The 23,794-nt window shown below is 34.2% G+C and overlaps 1 protein-coding gene across 2 annotated transcripts; it reads left to right on the plus strand.

Annotated features, from left to right (window-relative positions):
* Nucleotides 1-14,155: 14,155 nt before the first annotated feature.
* On the plus strand, nucleotides 14,156-16,572 carry LOC110094204 (cytokinin dehydrogenase 11). 2 transcript variants are annotated; one of them, XM_020819379.2, is made up of 4 exons: nucleotides 14,157-14,858; nucleotides 15,342-15,614; nucleotides 15,787-16,049; nucleotides 16,117-16,572. In XM_020819379.2, exons 1-4 carry the CDS (start codon nucleotides 14,193-14,195, stop codon nucleotides 16,442-16,444), a joined length of 1,530 nt encoding a protein of 509 aa, XP_020675038.1. In that variant the 5' UTR covers nucleotides 14,157-14,192; the 3' UTR covers nucleotides 16,445-16,572. The 2 variants fall into 2 exon arrangements, with proteins under 2 accessions (XP_020675040.1, XP_020675038.1); XM_020819381.2 differs by lacking the exon at nucleotides 15,342-15,614 and having other exon boundaries at nucleotides 14,156-14,858.
* Nucleotides 16,573-23,794: the final 7,222 nt, after the last annotated feature.

The raw sequence follows: 23,794 nt of genomic DNA on the forward strand, positions 1-23,794 counted from the left end.
GTTATAAAATTGTTGTGAAGAAATTAATTTTAAGGTTTTGCTAGAAAGTAAATTTCTAGCATAAAAAAGTTTTTGACGGCATTGAAAAAGCAAAAGGTATTATGTGATCTAACAAGAAAAGTAGAAGAAAATTGTTTCAAAGTCTTAGATTTTGATTGGGATATTTTATTTGTTTTTTTAAATAAATTTTTCGTATAAAAAGTTTTTTTATTATAAATTTTTGTATTAAAAAATTATTTTAAAAAGTAATAAGAAAGTTGTTTATGAATCCCTTTGGGATGATTTTTTTATTTTTAAAATTTTAATTTTTATATTAAAAGGTATTTTATTATTATTATTATTCAATGAATTAAAAGGTTATTTTAGAAAATAATAAGAAAGTTTTCTCAAATAAAGCCTTAGTCTTTAGGGGCTAATTAATAAAGGTTATATTTATATTTTTAAATTTTTATATTTATATCATTTTGACACTTAATGTTTTATTTGGGGTAGTTGTTTTTTATTTTTAATTATAAATTTTCATATAAAATGTTTTTAATAAAGCAATAAGTTATATCAAATAAACCTTAAATTTCACTTAAAGTCGATGTGTAGAAAATTATATTTAATTTAAATAATTAATATTAAGGTTTTTTTTTTCATTTTATGATGGGAATCAATAAGAATAATTGAAAGGGAACTAAAAAAATTTTAGTTCATTAATTTTTTTGGTTCTTAGAATTACCAGAATGGTGGCAAAAGAAGAATTTATCCACCATTGAAAGGTCAAATTGCTTGGGACCTGCTGCAACAATTAGAAGAACCACCTCTTTCGTTAGAGAGAGGATATCAAACAAATCATTTCTAGCTTAGAAGTGAGGAGTTTCAATCAATGAGTCACTTAGAACCATTATTTCTCCTCTTTTATCCCCTCTATAGTGCTAAGTGATAAGTTGACAAAGGTGTAATTGAGGTTTGTTTGTGATCATTTTTTAATATTTTTTAAAATAATGTTTACTATAAAAATATTAATTTTTAAACTAAAAAATTATTTTAAGAAGCAATAAAAAAGTCGTCTCAAATGAAATTTGAGTTAACTCAGCTAGAACTTGGCTTGATAATTAAGTAGCTGTGAATAGGGCTCCTTTTGTACTAGAAAACTATTCTAAAAAACAGTAAGAAAGGTGTTCCGAATGAAACCTAAACCTACATTGGCAAATGCTATTGTTTATTTGAGATCTCTTTAATATTTTGTTATTTATTTTTGTTTTCTGCTTCTTATTTTATTTTATTTATATTTTAATTTAAATATAATATAAAATAGTGATAATTATTTTTATAACAATTAAAATAACTAAAATTTAATTGAATTTATTAAAAAATTAATTGATTTATTTAACTAATAATAAAAATACATCAAACAAATAAAACAAACACAAAAATAAAAATAATAACACAACATAAAAATGGCCCCCATAGAGTAGGGCTGCAAACAAACCGAGCCGAGCCGAGTATGTGAGTGTTCATGTTTGTGTTCATTTAATATCAGGTTATTCAAGTTTGGTTCATGTTTGTTCGAGCTTTATTGTTTGTGTTCATGTTTTGTTCATTTAAATTAATGAGTATTCATGCTCGGTTCATGTTTAGTTCATGTTCGTTCATTTAGTATTTATCGAGCTTTAAACAAACAAACATGAACGAGCTATAAACGAGCTCCACTTTTAGATGTTCATTAACTTAACAAAAGAGCTTTATCGAGCTTCCTAACAAATTATTATATCGAGCATGTTCGCGAACATATTTAACGAATTTTTTTTAACTATCAAACAAACACGTTCATGTATCTATGAACAAATGGAAGTAATATTTGAAGCCAAAACTTACCGTCAACACGAGCTTTAGCGTTGTCTGGGAGAAGGATGAGCGGAGAAACGAGAAGATTCGTTAGAGTGCCTTGACGAGAAAATAGGGAGGAAAGAAAACCTAGTTCGACGAAGCAGGAGTCGGGGTTTGTGGGGAGAAAGAGCGGCGAAGACGTTTCGAGATTGTAAGTTCGCCCTTCCGCCTTCTTTAGCCCGCGCGTTTGAGAAGAAAAATTAGGGCTCGAGTCCTCAGGAAGATAAGATAACGAGCCAACAACAAAGAAATAAATTATGAGTTTGCAGCTCGGGCCGCCTCTTTATTTTGACATTGCTATCATTCACTTAAATTTAATAAAAAATACTTAATTAACATATAATATAATGTTATTTACTTTAAATTTTATTATTTAACAATAATTATATCATTATATTATAATAAATATAAAATATTTTTATTTATTAATTATATAATCAAATATTAATTATTTTTGTCGAGCTTATTCACGAGTTCAAAATCGAACACGAATCGAGCTTTTATCGAGCTTCTTATCAAGCTTATTGTCGAACTTGTTCACAAACTTCAAATGATGTTGTTCACGAACATAAATAAACCGAACATATTAGTGTTCAAGCTTGTTTATTTAAGGATCGAGTATTTAAAATATTGTTCAAATTTGTTTATTTAATTAGTTAAACAATCACAAACGAGCTTTAATTGAACCGAGCATCTCGTCGAATGCTTTATTCTCTTGCAGCCCTACCATAGAGGAGGAAAATTTTGGATTGTAATTATGAGTATTGCTTTGTAAAAGCTTCCGCTGCCTTTTGGGATCCTCTTCTCCCCTCTATCAAATCACTGAGCTTTATTTTTATGTCTTTATGGTGGCATGTCTTTATGTTTTAAAGAGAATTAAATTTATAACTAATTAAAATTTAAAATTTTTATATTTACTTTTTAATGCAACACATAAATAAATAATATTATATTTATCTCAAAATAAATTAAAAAATTTATAACATTCCTTCTTACCTAAGTTTTTGCCTTTAAAACAAAAAAAAAAAAACTCCAATACAGCTAATCTTAGCAGATAAAATGCATTAAAATTTTATATATTTCAACACGAAAATTGAATGAATAATTTCTTTTCCAACAAAACATATTTAAAAAATCTTTTATAAATTTTGCTCAATATATAAAGTCACGCCCAATGAGTACATACATGAAAAGATTGGACTAGCTCAAGTGACAAATAAGCTAGATTAGAGAGAATCGGCTTAAATAATTCAGTCACAAAAAATGTTAATTAGTTTTTCAATAATCTGATTAGGAGAGTGGATGTATAAAGATAGAGCTAGACCTAAAAAGATTTACCATTCTTTTGGGACGACATTCTTACTGCTTCTTAAAGTGGCTTTCTAGTACAAATTTTTTTAATTTTTGTACTAGAAAGACGCTTTAAGAAGCAGGAAGAAAGCCGTCTCAGACGAAGCCTTGATTAGAAAGCATTTAATTACTCACAAAATTAATATTTTTTAACAATAATCAAACTATATAGATTGCACAGTGCCAATTGAGGTGAGATCATCTTGATTTAGGGTTTTATCATAGTTTTATTAAGATAAGTTATTAAACTCAGATAATCGATTGTCTTATCACCAACCTCTGTTGATAATTGGGTGGAGTCATATTAGTCTTGTTGTGGTGGTCCTGCAGAGAATAATATATCTATGTCACCAGACAAAAGTAAGGGAAAGAAGGGACCAATGAGGGAATCCTTGTCAATCGTGCATATGAACAAGCTGCTTTTATTTGCTTGCCTATCATGAGCTGGCGTTCGAAGCCGCTTTTTCTATTTTATTTAAATATGAAAAAAAAAATTGCATATATTAATGTATTAAAAAAAAAAGATAAGTTATAAATATATTTGGGAGTCTTTTTCTCTTTGTTGTGACGCATAAGCAAATTGGATGCCGATAGGGTTTTTTAAGTTGGATTGTTTTGAGCTTAGGGTTGAGTGGTGAACATCAACAGTTCAAGATAGTTTATAAAAATGAAAGGGTCAGCATCTATAAGTTTCAAAATATCACGGCATATGTATCAATATGCGTGCATCACTAGACATTGATAGACTCGTAGGATGATTCGAATCGGACCATACTACGAGCCTATAACTAATTATTAATCGAAGGATATTTCAATAGTGAATATGTAGCATTCTTCAAATAAATGGATATAGACTAATTATTTGGATAGAGTTCGCAAAATCATGATAATTTAATTAAGTGAAAGAGAACTCATTGAAAAAAATTTAAATATATGTTAAAGAATCTATTAGTTGGTATGAATGTTTTGATTTTATTTAAAAGGAGATAGAATAATTGTTTATAGAAATCGAAAAATCGAGCTTAGGCTTATTTAACTTATACGTTCTTCTGCCAAAAGCTAAATGTATATGTGTGATCAGGAGTGATATGACTCTTGAAAAATCATATGATTTGTATGAAGCTCGAGGTAATTTTTGAATTTGATACTATTAAAATTAAAATAATGATCATCTAACATCCAAAATTGACATACTTATAGTTGAATTGAGCGGCTCGACGAGATAAATCTAGCGAGTCCAAGATCACTCAATTGCGACATTATTAAGGTACTTAAATGTTGAAAACATAGTTCATGATTAAGGAAATCAATATGGACCATGTGATATACTATTTTGAATTTTGGTTCAAATTACAAAATACCGTATCTCCAAAAGCCTATAATTCATTCTCCATATGAAAGAGAGGAAGAAATGAGAATACTAGAGAGCTCTCTTGTATTTGTTAGCTATCACAACTGATGATCACCACCAGTGATCACCACCGACAACCTCCATCATCACCAACGATCACCGTCAGTAATTGTCATCATCTCCAGAATTCTGACAAGATATAACCCTGCTGTTGGGTATATCTATTTCACCGTGGACACCTACTTTCTATAATTCTTATTGGATAAATCAAGCCCTATTGTTGGGTGTTGTCCATATGTGGACACTTGATTTTTGTTAACCGCCATAAAAGAATTCAAATATCTTATTTTCAAATTATTATCTTTTTCTTCAATTGTGTGGAAGAAATGATTATTGTATCTTCTGATATATAGTTAATTTTTTATATGGGCTATACCCTATGTTGCGTCCTGGAGTATTCGTGGTTGTAGAGAAATATAAAGTTTAATGTCTTAGCATTGTACGAAGATCCAACACACACATATATAAAAAGAGAGGGTGCGTTATTCACTAGAGGCATCAAGATTTTTACATGAAAAATCCCGGGAACGGGGGAAAAACCACGAGGCCTAACTTAGTTTAAAGGAATCCACTAGTATTGCAGTTGATTACAAATGAGGCCTTTCCTTGGGGGAAGGCCTTAACTTGATGTACATCTTATAGAGTACATTACATGATGAGAATACAAAGAATCACTACTAATGTGCTTGTTTGGTTTGAAGGGATTGTAGTCGGTTGTCAACATAAGTCGAAAGGACCATAGTTGACGGGCGATGGAGGTCGGAAGGATTGTAGTCGGTGAGCGATGTAAGTTAGAAGGACCGTAGTCGATGAGCGACGAAGATCAGAAGGACTGTAGTTGGTGAGCGGCGTAAGTTAAAATCTTCGTAGTCGGCAAGCAACGGAGATCAGAAGGACTGTCATCTGTGGGCGACATAAGTTAGAAGGATCGTAGTCTACGGGCGATGGAGGTAGTAAGGACTGTTGTCGGTGGGCGACATAACTCAGAAGGACCGTAGTCGGTGGGCGACAGAGGTCGGAAAGATTGTTGTCTGACGACGAAGGTCAGAATGAAGGTGCTAGGTAGAATCCAGTAATGGACATAAATCCAACATCAGATAGATGTCCAGTGAAAGTCTGACAATATGCAGAAGTCCGACATCGGGTAGAAACTTGGCAACAAGCAGAGGTCCGACATCAGGTAGAAGTCTGACGTCAGTTGGCGGTTAGGGGAACTCCGACGTTAGATGGTATTCGGGCATAAATCCGGTGTCACTTAGAGTTTGGGTAAAACTCTAGCGTCACTAAGAGATCGAGCGGAATTCTGGCGTCACAAGGAGTTCGGATGAAACTCCGGCACTACTTGGGAAAAATTTTGGCGTCCCGTGGAAGTCGGGCAGAATTCCGGATTCTCATGGTAGTCGGGCAGAATTCCGGCATTCCGTGGAAGTCGAGTAGAATTCTGGGCGGTTGTTGAGGAGGAGTTTCTTCCCTCTTATCCTTCTTCTCTCCTCTTCTTCTTCTTCTTCTTCTTCTTCTTCTTAGGTCTTGCTTCTTGCTTGGGTCCCCTCTCAAGGCATATTTATAGATTTATGGAGTGGCATGGCCCGTAAATATGTGAGAGATCAGGGTAAATTAGGAGTGGTTGGATGGACGTTTGATAATTAATCCCTTAACCGTGTATTATTCGTCAGACATTTGAGGGTTTTAATGATGTCAAAATTCAGAGATCTTGTGCTCGTTGGATTCGATTCGTCAAGCCTCTCAATTTGACTACAAGCACATTATGTTTGGAAACCGTTTGATAACTCAAATTGTGGTACGATCTTTCTAACAGCGCTTCATTCGGGTCCTTGATTTGGACTCATTTGGGCTTGGATTCAGTCGAATTTGGTGTCGTTGGGTTCGTATTTCCGAGACACTTAGTTTGGCTGTAAGTTTGCTGAAATCGTAGTTCAGTTAATACCATATTTAATTTTTGAAGTTTCCAACTTGATTTTTGCCTCGAGATTCGTGCCCGATCAAGAAAATTTTTTCTTATTATATATCATCCTAAGATTTTTTTTTTCTTTCTAGGTTTACCACGTTAAAAAGTTTCGGTCTTACAACTTTTCTCTTTGAGTGCTTAATTTTTATATTATATTGATGATACGTAAAACACACACGCTACCAACTCAAATTTTCTAGCAAGTAACAAGAAAGATTCTATGAAAGCAATAACGAATATTTTATCTCTAAAAAAAAACATATTCTTCTCCTTATTTTTTTTTTCTTATGCCGCAAATTTTTGATATATTTAATATATCTATTATTACAAGCTCTTCGTTTCAAAATAAACTTGCACCAACTTTGATGATTTTTTGTGCTTAACTTAAGATTTTTTTGCGGTTTCTTAATCTTTATAAAAATGATTTAAAGTTAAATAATTATATTTGTTATTATCTTATTTCTAACCAACTATCTCTTTGATGCTTGCAATATTTAGAAATAAAATATAACTATTTAGGATCAATATTGACATTTCACCATAAAAGTTATTTGATCAAATATGAATTCTGATGCACATTGTAACATCTTAAAACGTTTGAGAAACTCCAAGAATCGATTAAGAGATAATATGAAATATATTCCCAACAAATTTATAATAAAAAATAATTAGTAGTTCCATAAAACAAGGCGAGCAATATCAAGAAGATAACTAAATTAATCACTAGAAGAATAATTTGAAACTCCCTCGGATCATTTAAGGGGCCAAGTGTTCTATAACTTTCAAGTTTTTTTCCCACTTCTTAAATTTTGTTTAATTTGTTTGGGTTAGAATTCATAGGGTACGCCATATATAAATCAAAGGTTGTAATAGATGCACTTGCAAGCTTAGGACTAAGATTTCAACAAACTAATTAAATACATTTGTGTAGATTGAACTTGAATTCCACCAAAGAATAAGCAATAAATCACATAAAATTGCAAGAAAATGACAAACAAATAATTAGACATGTCAATATCGTCGCCGCTTGCATCGGGCCCGCTGCCTCGCGACCCTCGCCGGCACTGCCGCCGCCGCACCGCTGCCGGCCTTCCTCTGCACCGCGCGGGAACTCGAAAAATCAAACCGAAGCGGGTCGGGACCGGGTCCAGAAAATCGACCCGTTTGTGAAAACGGGTCGGGTTGACCCGAACCCGAATAGTGCCGGGTCAATTCCGGGTTCGACTCGAACCCGACCCGTGACCCGAAATTTACAGGTTTACAAATAATTACAATGAATCACTTACTTATCACTTGGTTTATTGATATTTTCTTTTCTCTATAAAAGGGATATTATTTTTAAAATGCTTGTTACAAGAATGTAGTATGAGGCTCTTGAGGAGAATTTTGAGCAGGCACACACTTATACTCCTCTAAGGCTTCGTTTCATATAGCTTTTTTGCTGCTTTCTAACAGGTTTTTAGTATAAAATTTTACAAATTAGAAATTTTGCACTAGAAAAAAGTTCTAGAAAGTAACAAAAAGCTGTCTCAAACGAAGTCTAAGTGGGAGATCAGCCAAGCAAGACCAATTAATTCAGTTAAAGGAGTTTCTTTTGCACTTTGCAAACTGTAGAGTTAATATTCTTCTCCCTATAAATAATTGTTATCTTAATTACCTGTTGAACTACAAATATCCATCTTATTATCTTATATCATATTCTCATATCTTTCAAAAAATTATAGAGAGGAATTTGACTTTTTCTTTATCTTTTTGACATAATAATACTGTTTTTATAAGCGAGAGAATATTTGTCAAATGCTTTAGCTCATCAATTTTGATTTATGGAGCAATCGAGCTCAACTATTTTATGTTTATATTTAACTGTTATATTTCAAAAAAAAAAAAACACAAAAAATGATAATTCTACATGAGTGATCATTTAAAATTGAGAGTATCATACACTTTTGATTGTATGCTATTTTTATTTATTAACCAAATCAAATGATTATATTATTTGAGTATATATAATGATATTATTCTTTACTCTTCATATTTTATTATTGCAATTATTTTGTTATGCACGTCACAAGCAAAATTAATGTACAACACTTAAAACCTTAATAAATGTAGGCCCCCAATGCCCCCACCCAATTGGGGTAGAATAAGTACAAATACGTAAATATATTTCATTATATTATTATTTTTTAAAATTATCACAATTTTATTCAATGATAAGGTATTTTCCATATTTTTCAAGTATTATAATGGTAATATGTGCATTTCAAAAGAAAATATATGAGAGTGATATAATTATATAAAAAAAAATTATTAAAAAAATCAGTAACAATTTTTAACATTGAATATATCTGATTAGCTTTAAGATTAGTATTATACATAAAAATTTTGTATTATATTAACATCAATATCAATTTAATAATATTTAAATTTAGTATAATATCATATATATCAATATATTGTAATAAAAAATTTAACTCCTTTTAAAATAATTTTTATGACAGCCGCCTTATAATAGTTTTTTACTTCAAAGAAAACGATATTTTGTATTTTCCCTTGGAAACAATTCACATGTTTTATTTAATTTTTCTAACCTTATGAGAATGGCCGATCCTTCATCATTTATTAATTTAATTTTCAAGCTCACTAAATCATTAAAAGAATAAAAATTATGAAAAAAAATATATTTAAATAAACAGAAAAAAAAAATAATTCAGATGTCGCCAGCAGTCGGGGAAGTCATTATCAGTACACGTCATGTCAAGTGGGCCCCAGGCACCGAGAGTTTTTACAACAAGCCACGCCTAATAAGTGTATTATGGCCGTACAAAGACTCGCGGTTAGTAAGTTGAGATTTATTTCAGCCACAAGTCTTACCTTCTAAGACGGCAATCATACATCAGTCACATTTCTCTCTAATCATGAAGAAAATGGACATTTGTGTAAATTAAGTTAAATTCAGAATGCGTCACGTCAGTAGTATCGAACAGTGGTACCGAATAATATCGTACTGTAATACCGGGCAAGAGGTGACGTGGTGCATTTTGATTAGTCTCCGAACAGCATTTAGCATATGCAGAGAATAATTAATCCAAGCTCACATCGATAATATGCATCAATTTTTTATTAAAAAACTCTTAATTGATAGTCAAAATTATCATCTAATATATTAAGGTTTTGTTTGGGACAACTTTATTACTATTAGTTAAAATAATTTTTTAGTACAAAAATTTATTGAACTACATTTTTTTTTAAATTATAAAGCTGTTTTAGAAAGCAATAAGAACTAAGGCTTCATTTGTGATTGTTTTCTTACTTTTTTTTTTAGAAACTGTTTAGTTAAAAAATTAAAAAATTTATACTAAAAAGTTACTTTAAGAAGCGTTAAAATGATGTCCGTCGGCTACATTTGAGAGGATTTTTGTACTACTTTTCAAAGGAGATTTTTAATTCAAAATTTTTTTAAATAATGAATTTTGGTAATGTTGCGTCCAGGAGTATTCGCGGCGGTAGAGAAATATTATATTTAACGTCTTAGCATTGTACGAAGATCTGGCACGCAAGCAGATAAGGAGAGAGGGTCTAGCATTTATGAGATGAATTTTGGTAAAAATAAAAAAAAACTTTAAAAAACATCAAAAAGCTACACCAACAAAGCCTAAGCTAAGCTGCATCATTAATAATTTAATGATTCAGCAACTTGACACGCACTGATTAACAGAAATATTGTACATACTATAAAAAATATTGCTGCATTATCATGTAACTGTATTAATAGACTTTCTTTTCGAACAAATAGTATTTTTGTCTTCTTTTATATATATATATATATTGAAATCCCAATAAAAATTTTATTTTTTGATAAAACTATCAAAATCTAAACTTTTATCACTTAGTAAGAATTGAATGAAAATTGAAAAGAAAGGTGAAGATATGAGAATCATATAAATAAATGATGAAGAGACAGATTTTAAATTTATTACACAATCAAAAAGTATTATTGAGCTAGTGTTAAACTTTTCCCCAGTTTTTTTTTTTTCCTTATTCGCAATACATATTCGTTTCGGTCTCTCAAATTTACTTGCTAATAAAGTTAATTATAACCGATAATTAAATTTGGATCCAACATAACATACATCTAAAGCAACTAAGTCACATCTTTTCTTTAAATCATTGATGATAAGAATTTGACTATTTGAGGGAAAAAAGGGACTAAGATGTCTTTGGATTTTCTTAGTGTTTCAAGGTTTATGAAAAAAGAAAAAAATAAATTAAAATGATTGACCTAGACACCTTATTGTGGGCTAAATAAGGGCTAATAAAAAAATTCTGATAAAAATAATATGTTAATCTATGATGCAAAACTCCTCAAATTCATCTTTTATTTTATGTAAGGAAGAGAAATGGCGAATTTTCCTAAGTTGTAAACTTAATGTTTGTTTTGCATTATATTTTCTAATAAAAAAGTGATATAAATGATATGCTAATTCTTTTTAGAGGGTTGTTGCATCCTCACTATATATTATCAATGGTTATACTATGCCGCTTGAATTTAAAAGTAATGTAGGTCGTAAATAACTCAAAGATAAATTTATTAGCATTACTTATCAATGAGTTATTTAGGAATGTTAAATAAGAAACATATTCTTATCTAGTTGAGCAAAAATTATTCTTTACAAACACCGGACCGTCCGGAGATGAATCAGAGCAGAACATAGCACCGGTACACAGTAATAAAGTGATATGGCGCTTTATCATTCGTCTCCGGACGCCGTCGGGTATTTGCACAGAATAATTAATCCTAATTGAGAGCAAATCCACTTTATTGTTAAATTTTATGCATATAAGAGAAAAGTATATATTTCTTGAGATATAGTTATAAGTAGAATAAATAGTTCTCTTATCCAATTTTGATGCCCTTTTTTATCTCACAAGCAACATTTCAATTCAACTCATCTTAAAATTATATGTATTGTTGATGTAAATATGATCATTAATGCGATTACTATAGAACTGTGGAGATTGGACTATTAATAATAGCTCCAATCTAACGGCCAATTAACCACATATCCCCCCCAAAAAAAAAGTTAAGGGGATGGCCCATCTAATCATATTGAAACTTGCTTGTAATTTGAGTGTTCTAATAATTTTTTTTATTCATATAAGACAAGTATAATTGTAATCTCATCATGATTTTTTGGGAGAAATAATTAATGAGTGCTTATACATCAATTTGATTTATTTATGGGCTTAAATTAAGTTAATAATTTGCATATTTTTTTATTAATTTTAAATAGCCTATAAAATTAAAATTATGGGCCATTAAATTACTAGCTAGAAATATGTATTAGAGCAACACAACAAAACTCCTAACAATTAATTTTTTGTTCCTATCTATGCACCGCCTACTTGTTTATTTCCTTTAAATATATAGGCCTTTATGTATTCGACCTAATGTAATACAATATCAAATTCCTTGGAGATACACTTATCTCCTGGACGGTCAAAAAGCAGACCACGGTCACGAGATCATCCATAGAATCCAAGTACAGAGCCTTAGCAGCCCTCACAAGAGACATCCTATGGCTTCTTAGAATTCTGACAGATTTCGGCATACCACAAACTCACCCGACATACCTATTTTGTGACAACACGTCCGCAATAGCCCTCGCCAATAATCTGGTGTTTCATGCTCGTACGAAGCACGTCGAGATAGATCACATATTCGTCAGAGATCACATCCAACACAACACAATCAGATTACTTCCGATCAGCACTATTGATCAAGTGGCGGATATTCTCACCAAATATTTATCTACTCCTAGATTTTACAAACTTAGACTCAAACTGACGGTCCAATCTGGATCATCAGTTTGCAGGGGCATATTAGAGCAACACGACAAAACTCCTAACAATTAATTTCCTAATGCTATCTATGTATCGCCTACTTGTTTATTTCCTATAAATAGGCCTGTATGTATTTGACCTGATGTAATGCAATATCAAATTCTTTCTCAGCTTTTTCCATTACTTTGCTTTCTTGTCTCTGCTCTATATCCATTGAGTTTCCACAATATGAACTAAAATGGAAACTGATGAAAGGTGTACACTTGCATACGTCTTTGCAGGTGTGTAGCAGGTAGCTAATTAGCATGTCATTGCAAGGGAACTTGTCTCTGAACAAGGACCACTTGGGGAACTCCACTGAAACTCAAAGGAGGACTTGCCCGAAATGACCAATAGGCGTCACTCACCCGAGTATTATGAGTAGCTCGCTTTGCATGAAGTGGATCAAGGATTCCTCTTCAAAGCTAGTAGCTTTGCACTTGTTAAGTGCCTGTACCACATCTCAGTCATTTGCTCTCTCCCAAGACGACAATTCTCACCAAACTCAACTACATGAAATTGCTTAGTCATGGGACTCTTAGTTTGACTCATCACAACCATAGCCAGAGCACTCTCTTCCCGCAATGGCATCTCACTTGCTCCTCTCTTCTCAAGTAATCGTTGAGCTTCCTACAAGTCTCCAACCATGACAACCCACTTGCTAGTCATTGGTTCCCTCTCATCTCAGCACTCGCCCACATACTTGTCCGAGCACACTTGCTCTTGTCCACTTAACACTATTGATCGAACTCATTTGAAAGCAACATGTCGAAGCTCATCGACCATACTCTCCTGTCATCCAATCAGAGAAGCATGCCTAGAAGAATGTGTACGTTGCATAGGCATTATGTACAACGTTATATTTTTTTTTTTACTTTTTCTCAGTAAAATATTTTTATGTAATTCTCAAAACTCTATAAATAAGAAGTGATGTGGAAGAATTTGATGACTTTTTAAAATTGATATAGTTGATAGTTTGCCTGTTTTACCGCTCATAATTTTTTAAGTATTCTAAAAAATGTCATCTCTACTCTCTCTCTCTCTCTCTCTCTCTCACTTATTCCTCGGTCACTCACTTACTCACTCTTCATTTCTATCCATTAGTAAGGTTGGGCTATTCACATGGACAAATCTGGTCATGATTTTTTTGGTGGAAATAATGAGTGCCGATGCATAAATTTGATATATTTAAGGGTTTAAATGAAGACTAAGAACAATAATTTGTAATTTTTATTAATTTTAAAAAGCCTATAAAATTAAAATTTTGGACCCTTAAATAAAAAATAACATATACTAAAAATGAAAACTAATGAAAGGCAGTGTCATATGTATGATTCCCATATATCAAATATGGGTATATATGAATAGCAGGTATAATTTCCTTAGCATTTACCTATTTTGCAAATACAAAAAAAAATTGAAAAAAATATGCAAATTTCCTAACATTTGTCGGTTTGGATAAACAAAATGAGTAGCAGACGGCCCGACCTGTTCATTGAAAACATATTTCTCTCTTCCTATCTTTTTTATTCGAAAATTAAGCTCGAGCTTAATATTAATAATACTCTTTTTTATCATTAAAATACACTTAGTTTAAAATAAAATAAAACAAGAAAAAAAAATAAAACTCAATAATTAAAGCAGCATCTTTCCTATTTAAACCAACCGCTCACTCTCCAATCCAGTTCGTCCTCTTCCGCCGCCCCCATGATTGCCTATTTCGAAAACCTACCTCGCCGCCTCTCTGCTACCGCCGGCGATGACGACTTCAACGCCGCCGACGAAACTAATAACGGCGATCTAAAATCGTTCGGGAGCGACTTCGGCGGTATGATAACCTCTGTGCCCGCGGCAGTGATTCAACCCTCGACCGCCGACGAGGTCGCCAGCGCTATCCGCTTCGCTCGCGCGAATGGCCTCGCCTTGGCGGCGCGGGGTAACGGGCACTCCATTCACGGGCAGGCTGGCGCAGCGGGCGGTCTCGTACTCGACATGCGGGTGCTCGCTGGGCCCATCGGGCTCACGGGCGGGCCGAGAGGACCATGCGCAGAGGTGCCTGCCGGTGCGTTGTGGTCCGAAGTGTTGGAGTGGGCTGTGACGGAGCACGGTTTGGCGCCGCGGTCGTGGACGGATTATTTAGGGCTGACCGTTGGCGGCACTCTTTCTAATGGGGGCGTGAGCGGGCAGACCTTTTGTCACGGCCCGCAAGTTGTAAACGTATCTCAGCTCGAAGTTGTTACCGGCGATGGCGAGCGCCGACTTTGCTCGCCGGAAACCGGTGAGGCCGACTTGTTTTTTGCTGTTTTAGGCGGACTTGGTCAGTTCGGCGTAATTACGCGGGCTTGGATTCCACTTCTCCCCGCCCCTGATGCGGTATGTTGACCGATCTTTTTACGGCACTCCGCAGTCCACACCACTCCACAGTCCCAGCTTGACCTCTCCACACTTAAATTTGGGACTTTTTTCGAAACCCTAAAATTTCGTTTCTTAGTAGTATTTCACTATTTTGTTGCTTATTATCACTCTTCGTCTTAGCTGTCATTCCATGAGCAACCGTTCCAGTCCTTTTCTGCACGATTTTATTTCGCCGAACCCAAATAATTATCCATTTTCCTCATTCGTTACCGCAGTAACTTTTTCCTTTCCAAGAAGAGAAAAAAAAGGAACTGGCCGAAAATACTGCTGTGAATGCTATAGATTAGCACATTCGTCCAATAATTTAGTTAAATTAACACTTTTACATAATATTCTTTGTTTGCAAAAGTATCGTAAATGCTGCTGGGAGCTTTGTGATTTCAACGAAGCAAGAAATTCCTAGGGTTATAAGTGCAAAGCATTTGCTTTTTTCCTCTCTAGGTGAAGTGGATACGAGTTGTCTACAGTGATTTTGCACGGTACGCATCGGACGCCGAATCGCTGGTTAACGGATACGGGCCCGATTCGTTCGATTACGTGGAGGGCTTTGCATTTGTCAATTGTAACGATCCGGTCAACGGGTACGGCTTGGTCCCGCTCGACTCAGACCGGCAAACCTTCGACCCAGACCGGGTCCCGCAAGGATCCGGCCCGCTCCTTTACTGTCTCGAGCTCGCCCTTCACTGCCGCCACGGCGACGACAACGTTGACCTGGTAAATTAATAAGTAATCCCTAACAATTGCTCGATAGTAGATACAAGTAATCAGGGGCATTTTCGTCAATCGAGTCTTTCTAGGAATTAGGAAGGATCTCATGCTGGATTCTAGTATATATTTGGACGCATTTGCATTTGATATTTAATTACGATCATGCCCACTTTTGCAGCGGGCGGCTGAAATGCTGAAGCCTCTAGGCTACGTCAAGGGCCTGGAGTTCTGCGCGAAAGTGTCATACGTGGACTTCCTATCACGTGTGAATCACTCCGAGGCAGAGGCACGTGTGAATGGGACCTGGGACGCGCCCCACCCGTGGCTCAACATCTTCGTTTCCGCATGCGACATAGTCGACTTCGATCGGGAGGTTTTCCGCATGATCCTCCGCCGTGGTGTCGGCGGGCCCATGCTCGTCTACCCCATGCTCCGAAGAAAGTAAGTCCATAATTCGGAATTGAGCACAGTGTGGTTTTTAATTTACTTTCTTTATATATATTTGTAGGTGGGACCAGAGAATGTCCGTGTCGGTGCCGGACGGGGAAATCTTCTACCTGGTGGCGCTCCTCCGGTTTGCTCGGCCTCCGCCGGACGGGCCATCGGCTGAAGAGATGATGGCGGAGAACCAGGCCGTGGTGGACCGGTGCCGGTCCGCCGGATACAATTACAAGCTCTACCTACCCCACTACCGGGACCAAAGCCAGTGGGCTGTCCACTTTGGTGAGAAGGGCTGGAGCCGGTTCTTGGACCGGAAGGCCCGGTACGACCCAGCCGCCATCCTCTCGCCCGGACAGCTCATCTTTTCGCCGGAGGCGCCTCCACACCGCCGATAGTCAGAAGAGCAGGATGCCAGCTGTAATTCTTTTTTACATTTAATTTTAATTTTATCAGGGGAATGATATATGTTTTTTTTTTTTTTTTATCTGCAATTTTGAAATATATAGTCGCTGTTAATTAATCAGTTGGGTCGATCAAGTTGCATGAATTTGATTGGGTGTGAACGAACGAAGATGCGGTGTGTAGGGTCCACTGTTTCATAGTAGGATAGGTTTACTATTTCAGTAGCTTGTCTATTTTGGAGCAGGACAAAAGCTTCAATTCAACAGCAAGCTGTAAAATCTAAAATACTAAAATATATATATATTAATTTTCTCTGAAAATGTACTTTTAAAATAATATTTTTTTAAGAAATCCTTGGATATATATCAAGATTTTTTATGTAGAAAAATGATAAGAGGAAAATCACAGTTACTGTTAGATATGTGCTTAATGTAATAAATATATATCATATAGAGTATATTATATGGTTGGAATTAAAATCCAATGGCATTAGTATTAATCTCAAGAGAATGTTGACATATTCATTTAGTCGGGCAGATCATAGTTAGGCGACAAATATCAAAGAGATCATAGTTAGTGATTATATTGGAGTCGAAGGGACTGTAGTTGAGCCATAAAGGTTATTGATTGTAGTATGGCGACTAAGGTCTAAGAGACCATAGTTTGTGAGCAATGGAGGTCGGAAGGACCTTAGTCAGCTTCGACAGAAGTTGGAGGGATCTTAGCTAGCGGGCAACAGAGCTTAGAGGGATTGAACTCCGGTGACAAAGGTTAAAGAATCCGTGGTTGGGCAATTGGGGTCTGATAGACTATAACTGGTGGCCGATAGAGGTCAGAAGGGTTATTTTTCACAAAGTAGATCAGAGAGATTGTAGTCGGCAGACGACAAAGGTCGAAACTACCGTTGTCAGGCAACGAAGGCTAGAGGGGCCGTAGTGGAGCAACGAAGGTTTAATTTGAGAGATCATAGTCAAACGATGGTGGTTAGATGATTATAATTAGTTGGAAATCGATATTAGAAGAACACAGTTGAGTGAGAATGGTCTTAGGAGTTAGGGCTAGCTGTAGTTGGGTGATTGGGATCTAAGAACACCCCACTCTTGCAAATGGAATTATTTTTTCACTAATGGATTCTCTCACATGTAATGACCATGGTAGAGATCAACACACATATGAAGAGGCTGCTCAACACGTGCCCAAGAACATTGAAAGTGCCGACTGCTGAGGCCAAAATTCATGCATTTGGATACTTTTTTGTGGTACCAACCATACCTGATAGCTTCTGTCAAATGCAAAAGATGCAGCCTTACCAAAAAAGCAAGATTCCAATCAATTAAAGCCCTCATATACTCGTCCATGCCTTGATACACAAAAACAAGAAAGGATGAGAGAGAGAGAGAGACAGTGAGCTCTCAAAGCATCTCTTCCTTTTATTAGTCAGATCACTTTCTTTCATTATGAGAGAGAGAGAGACAAAGAGATGAACTACTTTAAGCATCTCCAAATAGGTAAAGTTTACCTTTAAATTGAACAAATCACATTGGAATTAGAGATAATGCATGGGAGAAGCTTCATAAAGCATGATTTTCTATGTTTTTAGATAAGCTACCCTCCATGCATTGGCTTGAAGAACTTTAGAGATTTTGCTCCTTACTCTTTACTCTTTACTTCTTAAAAGGATTAAGCACAGCTTGTTTCTAGTCAATATTCCTTCATGCACATCTGGGAGAGAGAGAGAGAGACGACGAGAAGTCCAACGAAAATAAATTATTATATGAAGAAGCAGGGGCGGAGCCAGGAAATTTCTTTAGTGGGGGCATAAATTACTTTTTTTTAATATTCTCTCAATTTGTTTATTTAAATTTGGGCCGATGTTGATAGTTTTTTTTGTTTGTTTAATTATTATTTTAAAAAGATAAAATATAAGATAAAAAATAATAACTTATAACGCTTACTCGTTATATTCTAAAAAATTTTAATAATTACTTCAATATCAATACAATCAAATAATATTTATTTCTTAATGTATGACTAAAATATCATTCTTATGTTAATGCCTAATTCTATTTCTTAGCCATTTTTTATAATAATCATAAAAAAGTTATGTTTCAACTTATCATATAATATCATAATATCAACACAATTAAATAAATAATAATAATAATACATTATTAAAAATAAACAATAATTCTTCCAAAACATGGCCGTGCCCCTGTGGAACCGCTTCCCTCCGCCTTTGGCCGTCATGTATTAGCCTCCTTACTTTATTTTTTCGGAAGCAGGTTACTGTCATGTTTGGGAAACTCTCTGTTTCTCTTAAAGATGAGAGGTTTTTTTTTAATATTTTAATGGATTAGTTTCTCTTTTCTTTCTAAAGAAATCAACAAGGGGATTCTTTTTATGAAGAAATGGAGATGCTGTAAAAAAGCGAGGGGATTGAGATGTGGAGATAGAGCAGTCTCCTTATGTATACTCTATTTAAGAAGGCAATGACAAGAAGGGTGAGAAAGTCTGTAGTGAAGAAGATGAAGGTGAGGATGTTAACGTGCTTGTGGTGGCATCAGGAGACAAGTACGAAGCAAAGCACGGAGGCGGAGTGTTGATGTTGGCACGACTGTAAGCCGAGTTGAAGCGGAGGACAGCGTCGGTGGCAAGGTTGGGCAGAAGGCAGTGAGGGCGGTAGTTTTTTTTTCATGGAGCCAGTGGGGGCACGTGCCCCCAGTGCCCCCACCGTGGCTCCGCCACTGTGAAGAAGATTTTTCTCTTCCTTCAAGAATACTAGCCTCATTGTCGAATTTCATTGGAATAATATTTCAAATAAATTTATAAATAATTAGTTTTATTTTAATCTTTTTTTTTTTAATTCAGTTTTATTTTAATCTTCATTCACTATTTGAGCATGCTTATAATATTTAATCATTTTATCAAAGACTTCATTTGGGTTGTTTTAGAATTAGATTTTTTTTATTAAAAAACTTCTTTAGATACAGTAAGAAAGTCATCACAACTTTCATAATGCTTTCTAAAATGGCTTTCTAATACAAAAAATTCAAATTCAAGAAATTTTTGTATTATAAAGTTATTTTAGAAAGCAAGAGGATAGCCATCCCAAACGAATCCTAAGTTTCATAAGGACTCGTCTCTTCAATAATAAGGAATCAATTTGTAAAATCTTCGAACTTTAGATCTTTTAGTTGATAGTCAACTCTCAACCAATAAATCAATATGAGCAATAACACATAGACATTCCTTGTTCTCATCCATCACATTCGTTACTCCAATCCATCTAAGAATGGAAAAATTATTCTGTGCGCAACTCGGACGGGAAAAATTATCTGGATTGTAAGTGTGCAGTGTGTTATATATATATATATACTCGGACGATTCTTCCTGTCTGGATTCAATGCAGAATAATTTTTCAGAGAATGAGAAACCAAAAAAAACTGTGAACTGTGAGCCCCTCAGCAGTCTTGTCAACTGAAAATGCAAATATACCGTTACACCATCAGAGTTTCATTTCATAATAATTAAGGCCAAGAATCATATCCTTGCAGATTTGTAAAGTCTAATCAAAGTCGACTAAATAATTAATTAATGGTGAAAATATGTTATGTGAAATATATTTTGGGAAAATGGATTATATATTTTTTTTTTATGTGGCAAAACAGTTTATGTTATTTTAATCAGCATAGTAAATTAGATTTAAGCGATCATAAATAAAAGGTAAATCTCTAAGTTATTAGAATTCATTTAATTAAAATTTTGAAATATAATATTAATCAAAATTAGGAGTGTCAAAAAATAAGTCGACCTGCCAATCTTATCCAAAGTCCACTTGAAAATTTTGGATTCGGGTTGACCCGTTTAATAGTACGAGTATTCAGCACACAAGCAGAAAAGAGAAGTGAACACCAAGGTTTTTACGTGAAAAACCCGAAAGAGGGAAAAAACCACGGGGTCTTGCCTAGTTGCAAAGTTCCACTAGTATTTGTTTGAAGTACAAAGGTTGATCCGTCTTACAATTCAAGACGATCAATTTACAATCAACTTCTCACAAAGTTACAAAGTTCTGCAAATTCCCGATGTTTACCGAAAATCCGGCAGAGTTCTGACATCTTTAGGCGGCTGGAATAGATCTGGCGGTGGTCGAGAAGGACCTTCTTCCTTCTCCTCCTTCTTCTCTTCATCTTCTTTCTCTTCACTTCCCCCCTCTTATGAAGAATGAGGGCTCTATTTATATTTTTTCTAGAGTGTCATGGCTTGTAAATAGGTGTGAGATCAGGGGCGAATAGGGAGTGGTTGAATGGACGACTGATATTAAATCCTTTGATCATACACCGTTCGTAAGCCATTTGAAGGCCTTAGTGATGTCGGAATCTGGCGATCTTGGGCTCGTTGGATTCGTCTCGTCGAGCCGTTAGATTCAACTATAAGCTCGCCAAAATCGGAGACCGTTTGGTAACTCAAATTATGGTTCGAACCTTCCAAAAGCGCTTTAGGTCCTTGATTTGGACTCATTTGGGCTCGGATTGAGTCAAATTTGGTGTCGTTGGGTTTGTATTTCCAAGACGCTCAGTTTGACTGTAAGTTTACTGAAATCGGAGCTCATGTGCTTCCGAATTTAATTTTTAAAGTTTCCAACTAGCTTTTTTTTGTCTCGAGATTCATGTCCGATCAAGATAATTTTTGCATGACGCATCAGTTGCCCCGCTATTTTCGGACGTCGAAGCTCCATTAGTCCGAAAATATATGCGTCGACAATTTGTTTTTGCCGAAACGAAAAAAATTGCATCCCAAAAGTTAAATGCTTGCTCAAACTTGATTGTAGAGGTCTCGTTGAGTTCCGAAAGTGTCAAAATTGAGTCCGGAATGTCGAAAAACGTGTCCGGGAACCCCAAAAACGTCAAATTTGGTCCGTCCGAGCCAAAAATTGGAGCCCGAAAAAGTTTGACAGCCGAACCAACCGGCCGGCCGGCTGGCCGCCGTTAGCTGGCGGCACCGCCGCCGGCAAGAGACCTTGCGTCAACGGGAACAAATTAAATGCAAACTCGTACACATATCACATAAATAAACTTCAAATTCAAGACCTCCTGATTGATATCTTAGTCTCTCTTGTAAAAATAAATTTGAAATCTAAGGTTTCATTTGTGACAATTTTATTATTGTTTCTTAAACCATTTTTCTAGAAGAAAAGTAAAAAAATTTTATACTCAAAGTACTTTAAAAAGCAGTAAAAAAATAGTCCCAAACGAAGCCTACGTTTTCGTTTGAAATAGTATTTTTAAAAATGTTTTTTAAAATAATTTTTCAGAACAAAAAAAATTCTTAAATTAATAACTTTTATACTATAAAATTACTTCAAAAAATATAATAAGAATGATGTTCCAAACTCCAAAGAGACCTAAATTTAATTGAGATTCACCCAAAAAAATTTCATTGAGCAAACCAAAGTGTTAAGAGGATTTTATTTCTATTCCCTAAAGGGATTTTATTCATCCTTTAGCTTAAAAAATAACATAAAGTATTAAAAAAAAAAGAAAGAAACTACTGCCATCTGTTCTTCAAATCTTCTTTTGCTTTACTTTTGGCCTTTAGTCCACATAAAAAAAAAAGCATAAAGAGTGATGGGTTCTCAAGAAATAATAACAAGTGCGATCTATGAGTATTTAAAAGCATTTGTTGGGGTGTGTTTGGAGATAAGTGGATGGTTGGAATCTTTTTTATGGTAGTGCGATGTTTTTTTGTTTGGTGGATTTTAAATTTTTTGGATGTTGCTTAAAGGAAGTAAAAATGCATTAAAATTCATATACAAAACAATCTTGTTTGGAATTTGGGCATCAAAATATTTTTCATTAAAAAAAAGGCTTATGATATCTCGGGTTAAGTTTAATTTAGGATTTGTTTTACGTAATTTTTCTTTTTGGAGAATATTTAGGACAATTATGACAAACTCATATACGAGAGACTCGAACTCAAGATCTCTTAATTGATAACCAAAACTCTCTATCAACAGCCTAAGATAAGCTGCGTATTTACATAATTTTCTTACTATTTTATTATTTATATCATTACTATACACATCTATTAGGTTATTATTTTATTTTTATCAAATATGTTAAGTGTGATAAGGGTAAGAAAGTAGGCGTTTGACTTTTTCAAATAAAAAATTATAATATTAGCATTTTTTTAAAAAAAAAATTGTATTTCTAACAATATTTAAATGATGTAGTCTCTTAAATATGTCCTTAGAATTATTTTAATAGCAAAATTTTGTCATAAGAAAATAATTTTATCTTTAGAGATATCTTACAAAATAGAAATAATTATCTTGTAATTCAATGTTAAAATAAATAATCATTATAAAATTCAAGTTAGAATTAGCAAAGTAATTTTTTTTTCTTTTGGGAATGATTGTTTCTTTATCAGCTTTGAGAAGTAACTTTATTTAAAGGTAATAAAGGCCATGCAAGATAGCAGCCCTTTTGAGGAGGCAGGTGTCGGCTGTATGGCTGTTGAGTGAGACCAAATTTACACTAATATGTTAAAACCCTAATATTTTAGAATCAATGAAAGAAGAAATTGTTTTGTGCCGGAGACTTATGAGTGTATATAGTGTATATAAAAAGATAATATACATTATATATAAATTTATATGCAATGTGTATACTCATATGTCTGAACAATTCTTCCCGTTCGAATTCCGCATAAAATAAGTTCTCCAATAAGAGAGTGAGAGTCCCTTACTCAAATAGTCTCTCAAGTTTTTGTTACTTTTTAAATTAATTTTTTATTATACTAAAAACTATGTTAAGATTGAGAGGACTTTTTTACTATTTCTAAAGTAAATTTTTTAGTGCAAAAATTTTTTTCATTAGAAATTTATGTAGTAAAAATCTATTTAAAAAAATAATAAAAAAAGACATTCCAAATAAGACCTAAATAATGGAACTTTTATTTGGTCCGGTGAACATACGTAGAGCTACGTTCGGCCAACACTAAGATTGCGGGCACAAAACGAGAAATACCGAGCAATACCAACAATAACGAGAAATAATATTATGTGAAGACAAAATACCGAGCAATACCGAGTAATCCCAAAAAATTACCGAGTTTTTTCTAGAAAAACTCGGTATTTTTTTGGTATTACACGGTATTGCTCGGTAAAACTCGGTATTGATCTTCACAGAGCGATATTTCTTGTTATTATCAAACAATACCTATCAATACGGACCAAATATCGAGCAAAAATCGAGTAACAATCCTCTGACGGAACGTAGAGCTACTTCCGGTTAGAGGACGTAATAAAAGATCTAAATAATGGTAGATAATTAACATCCGTAACA

Source organism: Dendrobium catenatum, unplaced genomic scaffold, assembly GCF_001605985.2.
Source record: "Dendrobium catenatum unplaced genomic scaffold, ASM160598v2 original_scaffold_117459, whole genome shotgun sequence".
NCBI lineage: Eukaryota > Viridiplantae > Streptophyta > Magnoliopsida > Asparagales > Orchidaceae > Dendrobium > Dendrobium catenatum.

What these genes read in the sequence shown, in the direction of transcription:
- LOC110094204 (XM_020819379.2), top strand. Translation starts at nt 14,193, where the DNA reads ATGATTGCCTATTTCGAAAACCTACCTCGCCGCCTCTCTGCTACCGCC. An exon ending in TTCTCCCCGCCCCTGATGCG is followed by an intron (nt 14,859 to 15,341) that starts GTATGTTGACCG and finishes TTTCCTCTCTAG; the next exon opens with GTGAAGTGGATACGAGTTGT. An exon ending in GCGACGACAACGTTGACCTG is followed by an intron (nt 15,615 to 15,786) that starts GTAAATTAATAA and finishes CCACTTTTGCAG; the next exon opens with CGGGCGGCTGAAATGCTGAA.